Source organism: Temnothorax nylanderi, unplaced genomic scaffold (genome assembly GCF_030848795.1).
Source record: "Temnothorax nylanderi isolate EJ_2023f unplaced genomic scaffold, tnyl_v1.0 TNYL_tig0001_pilon, whole genome shotgun sequence".
Classification (NCBI taxonomy): domain Eukaryota; kingdom Metazoa; phylum Arthropoda; class Insecta; order Hymenoptera; family Formicidae; genus Temnothorax; species Temnothorax nylanderi.
Window position 1 is genome coordinate 4,829,609 of NW_027249063.1, and position 6,094 is coordinate 4,835,702.

Genomic DNA, 6,094 nt, shown 5'->3' on the forward strand with positions numbered 1-6,094 from the left:
TGGAACTCTTGTGAATCCATTTACCTAAAACATTAAAAATAATAATAATAACTATATATTGTCATTTCATGTAACTGCTGCCTTATAATTCTCTGCTGTTTATTTATTCATAAAAGTTGCATTAATTACCGTGCCAAGTTTATGGTCAACAGTAGAGAATTATAAAGAAACAATTAACCAAAATAACAATATATATTGTTATTATTATTGTTTTTATAATGTTATGGGTAAATGGATTCCACAAGAGTTCCACTAATTACCGTGTCAAGTTTATGTTAAAGAATTATATATAAAGAAGTATCAGTTACACGAAAGTTAATATATATTGTATAGAGGAACGTGGGTCAGAACGGAGTAAAATCTTTATTTCTGCCATCAAATAATGTAATCTGCGGGGATTTCTCGAAACTATGTCAGTATAGCATCGTCTACAACCAGACAGCAGCCATTCTCAAGTCTTTATGTGTTATTTGAGTGTAACGTTATATTCTGTTGTGTTTTTACAGTACTAGATACTTCTTCCATCTCATGTTAGTGAAGGAGAGTTACTTGTAAATACTTTCCGTGTATTCTATGTTACAATGCATTTTATTTATTTCTAATTCTCTTTTTTTTTTCTTTAAGTTTCATGCCAAATTTATCAAAACTTGTGATAAAATTATTTAAAAGGAAGATACTCTCTAAATGACATTTATTTATTTAAACCAGTTATATGTATTTAAACAGGTTTATTACAAAATTGTAATTCAATAATTGTTTTTCGTTCTTTATACATGTAATAATAAAAGCATTTATATCGTAAAACCGAAAAATTGACAATATTTGTTATAAAATATTTGTGCTCAAACGTTAAGTACCGCTTAAGTTACCTTGCATTTGCAACCGTTACATCAATATTGTATCTCTCTCTCTCTCTCTCTCGGTTCTTTTATAGAATAAAATACACCAACAATTCCTCGGTCGCGGCGTGAACGAAAACGGAATATTTGATGTCACTTTAGCCTTTTCTCGCGAATTTCTTCAACCGCGCGCACGGTTAAAGACGAAGAATCGAAGGCTCTCGGAAAGCTCTCGCGACAACGAACTCCGCATTTCGCGACCGATGCACCATATGGCACTTGGCCGTGTTTCGCGCCTGCCCGTTTTGCTTTCACTTTTTTCCGAACGCCCCATGTTTAGGCGACAATAGGCGATAAATTTTGCAGCGTTGTTTGCCAGCAAAAATCCCTCTCCCTTTGCTCGCGTCGCATCGGAATATCCCGGGTCCTTTGATCGCTAATCGGCTTATTAACTCGATCTCTTTTTTCGTCCCGTTCGCTACTTTAGCGTTGCGATTTTCGCTCGTTCCGTTTTCACAGCGCGCGAAACTTTATCAGTTCGGACAAGCTCCGGTAGACGAATGTTCGATAAACAAACGCCCGGCAACGAATTAATAAATGGGTTAATAAATTCGATTGCGCGCTCCAAGTTTGCGGAACTGTCGGGGAGATCCGTGCTCATTAAGCCGTGTCTGTTGAACGTTACCTCCGCTCCTCGCCGTTACGCGATTCCTTTTTTTCTCCTCTCCCCTCGCAATCTAAAACAACGAATGTTTAACAATTGTTACGGCGGAGAGCACACGACGAATGTAAAGCGAGAAACAAAAGAGGCGGACTAGCCGTAATTTCGCACAACTCCCGTTTTAAAAATGAACGCACACGTCAGGTTCTCGTAGTAGATCAGTGGCGGGAGACGCGGTGAATTCGCACGGGAAAACGTGCGCGCTATTTTTAATTTTCTCTTAATTTACTAACGCGTGTAAATTACGTAATCGGACCCCATAATTCAAGGAAGTGTAATCTACCGTTACAAATTCCGGTATTTTATGTGTAGCGGAAGTTCGGTTTGCATGTATCGACAATTTTTTAATTATATATATATATATAATATATATTTAAATTAAAACTATTTAAGATTATTAAGCTTATTAAGAATATTTAATTTAAATATAAACTAAATATGAAGAGAATAATTTGTTTTATTAAACTTTGACCTCAATTCAGGAAAATATACGGAAAAAACTGTAGTATGAGGTACACTATTTTCAAATAAAATAAAAAAATAGAAGAAACATGAAACACAAAATCAAATAGAAATATATATGGTAAAATGTAACATAAAATAATAAAATAAGTTACAAGGTTAAAACTATTCTCGGTTGGAAAAATAAAAAACTAAAGAAAAACAAATCTATTAATAAGAACATTCAGTTTTTTAGTTAATGTTAATTTTGGCGAATTCGACTGGGGATGATTATAAATTTTTACTGACAAACAGTTATCTCTTTTATTAAGTTCGCAGTTTCTTCGTTCTCACTATAATATTGAATCCTTCTGTTGGATAATTGATAAAAGGGGTGAAATAAGTAAATAAAGTAAGTAAACAAACGTGGAAAAATATACAATTTCAAGAGAATGGAAAAGAAATCTTTGTTCGACGAAATTTGTTTCTTTCAAAGTCAAAGTCGCATTGCTCAGTACTGCCTATCGATAGGTGGTTCGATAGTATTCGAGAGAAGTGTATCGACTATCGAGAAACGAAATATCTTTGGCAGGTTATGTTGCCGTAGTTGCATGAGTTGTACGCGGCTGTAAGCAACATTACATAAATATGATATTAGAACGTAATATTAGATATAGTTTGTGAGTGACAGCTGATTGTACCGATTAGTTACCTTAACTTATTAATTTTGTGCGAGAAACAACACCGCTGCCAAGGTAAGTTACGATTTATTGGATTTGCGCATAACCCGTTCTAAGCTAAAGAGACGTCTTGTGAAATCTTATATTTATCTCATCTTTCTTTCGTCGAAGATGGATGATCAAGCGTGTCCACGGTGTAAAACCACCAAGTATCGGAATCCGTCGTTGAAGATGATGGTGAACGTCTGCGGTCACGCATTGTGCGAGAGCTGCGTGGACCTGCTCTTTCTGAAAGGTTGGTTTTTGATTCCGCCATTATTATTTACTACATTTAATTTGGAGGAGAGCGCGATTTCAATGATGCTTACGATTGATTTGTTCAGGCTCCGGATCCTGTCCAGAATGCAAGATTCCACTGAGGAGAGCAAACTTCAGAGTTCAAATGTTCGAGGATTCTATGGTGGAGAAGGAAGTGAACATAAGGAAGCGTATCTTGCGAGATTTTAACAAAAGGGAAGAAGACTTTGCCACATTAAGGGAATATAACGATTATCTAGAGGAAATTGAGACAATAATATACAACCTGGCCAATAACATCGACGTAATTGAGACGAACAAGCAGATAGAGCAGTATAAGAAGGACAACAAGGAGCAAATAGCGAAGAGTAAATCTAAGCTCGGCAGAAGCGAGTACGAGCTGGAGGAGATGATAGAATTGGAGAAGCAGAAGGAGGAGGAGAGGAGGCTAGAGCTTGTGAAGGAGGAGGTCGAGGCGAAGAAGAAAAAGATTCGCGAGAAGGAGGCTCTGATCGACGAGCTGACGTTCTCCGACGCGAACGCTAAGAATATCGTGGAGTCGTTCGCTTCCGCGATACAGACCCAGAAGAAGGAGGCGAAGGCCGCCGTATCTCCCGCCGTTAGGGCGACTCAGTTTAGCACGGGAATTAAATTTGGCAATCAGGCAAATCAGAACTACTCGGTGCCAAAGGTAGAAGAAGGACCCCTCTATTCTTACACGCCTATCCGACAGCAGATAGAAGGGCCGTCGCCGCCTAACTGGCGAGAGCTCCAGGCTCGCGGATACGTTTCGCATATACGAAACGAGTGTCAGGTCGAGAGAGCGGGTGGATTTAGAGCGCACGTCGCGTGCCTGCGAGCGTTGCAGGAAGCGATGGCCGGTTTGTATCACAACCCATCGCAACGACAAGCGGAATTCGGGACTGTATGACCACGCAAGATATTTTCGAACAACGAATGTGATATATCCCTGTTTGTTTTGACTTTTTAATGACGCTAAATTACTGCTTTAATCAACTAATCGAAAAAAGAACTATTATTTTTGTTCGTCACATAAGTTGTCAGTGTCAGTGTCGGAGTTTGTCCATGCGGTGACAGTGCCTTGAGTGTAAATTGATGCGTATATGACATTATAGCTCAAATTACCAAAGCACTTCTGTCAGAGAGATGACTTTTTGCTCTGTTAAATGTATATATATATATGTGTGTGTGTATATTGCTCACTTATAAGATAATTTTACTGTTTATATTAGTTAAAATAAATACTATATCGTGATATTTAGAGTGATGTGCATTCCTTTTTGCGATCAAAAGTTTTTCTGAATAAAAACACATTATACTACGCTTAACGAAACGCGATGTAAAATTAACATTGTTACTGGCGTCAAAATATTGTGTAATATATGTATGTATATGAATATATATTACATAATATATAATTCTGCAAAAAAGAAAATAAATTTTTGTGATTTGTATGTCGATGTTGTTTGATGATGATCCATTTATAAATATACTTAAAATTATTTGTAATAATTTATTATTATGGCTTATATAATTTTGCGCAGAAAATATTTTTGTTAAATATATAGTCACATGTTTTCCGAATCCTTACCCACCGTTGCTCGTAATAAATTGCCCTATCAGACCCGCAGATGGCAGCGTTAGTCTTATAATATATTAATAGGCAAAAATATCATTATCAAAAAATGAACATAAGACGTAAAAAGCATGTTTTTCTAAATAGTTGATCTATTGAAAATTTTGACATCGTAAATATTAACAAGAAATGTTAGAAAGATAATTATTTTATTGCTAATGTTATAATTCATTATATCATAATATATAAATATGACAAATGAATATTGAAAAAAAAATTAACAATTTATATATTATAAAAAAAACGTAGCAAAATAATTTTCTCTGCATTATTCCAATAGCCGAAATAATACCCTTTTACTTACTTTATTTTTTATTTTCCTAAAAACTTTCGATTCAAATTGATTTTAATCGGACGACTGTTTCGATTACTATAAATTCAATAAATTAATTACATAAGTATTTTACGTCAATAAGTAATTAATTATAATATTATAATTTATATAAATGTATTCCATTATCCTACTGCAATGTGTATCCAGAAAACATAGGCTTTTTAAATGTCAGTATATTTTTTGCTTAAAGCAAATAATGAAACGTGATTTTCATTTCCAGATTAAATATCGCGGCGTTTCAAAAGATTATCCTAATATATAGTACGCTCTATCGATTATCGTAATTATTTCGCACGGCACATGCATCACTTTTGTCCATTGTCCATTTCTACCGATGTAGATTAATCTCGGTTTAACTTACTTTTTATCTTGTTCTAACTCTTAGAACTAGAAAAAGATGAAAAGTAAGTTAAACCAGGATTAAAATTTACTTGCATTGGTAGATATGGACATTTGTCTTGTAGTTTACAATTCGTAATGCTGTTATAAAAATTGAAAGTAGAATGATTTTGGCGAGTCCAAATCTTCATCTCAATAGTACCGAGACTATCGAATCGATGTTAATTTCATGATATTTGTTATAAATTATGCGTTATGTACAATATGAGTCTAAAGATGTGTAGTGAAAATCGTAGATTAAAAATCGTTAATATTTTCTTCAAGCGCATAATAAATGTAAAATTTACAATCCGGAAAATAGCGACATTTTGATTTGAATTAATATCTATCACCAAAACTTATTGTTCAACATGATCTTAATCTTAATCATGAAATACTCGTAATTACATATAATTCATTGGACCTATTATAAAGTGAGTATAGATCCAATATAAAAGTTCTAAAAAAATTAGAAGAATTGTTATGTACAATTCGGTGATATGTAAACACTCGATGCAATTGTGTGTTGTTTAGAAACGAGTTTGTGTCTGTCTGAAGATACCGAAATGTATTGAAATAAATTCGATTTGGATGGCGGTACATCAATATTGATTAAACAATGCTATTCGTGACTGGCAGGAAATAACGAAACGATTGCTCTGTCAAAATAGAATCTCCTATTTCCATCATTATCGTAATGACGAGGAATAATTTTAACTGTATTATATTGATATATAACTCATTTTT

At 34.4% G+C, this 6,094-nt stretch overlaps 1 protein-coding gene across 1 annotated transcript; it reads left to right on the forward strand.

The window, feature by feature from the left end:
* Positions 1-2,573: 2,573 nt before the first annotated feature.
* Positions 2,574-4,453, forward strand: Mat1 (CDK-activating kinase assembly factor). Its single transcript, XM_071697420.1, has 3 exons — positions 2,574-2,756; positions 2,853-2,976; positions 3,065-4,453. Exons 2-3 carry the CDS (start codon positions 2,853-2,855, stop codon positions 3,907-3,909), a joined length of 969 nt encoding a protein of 322 aa, XP_071553521.1. The 5' UTR covers positions 2,574-2,756; the 3' UTR covers positions 3,910-4,453.
* The last annotated feature ends 1,641 nt before the right edge of the window (positions 4,454-6,094 follow it).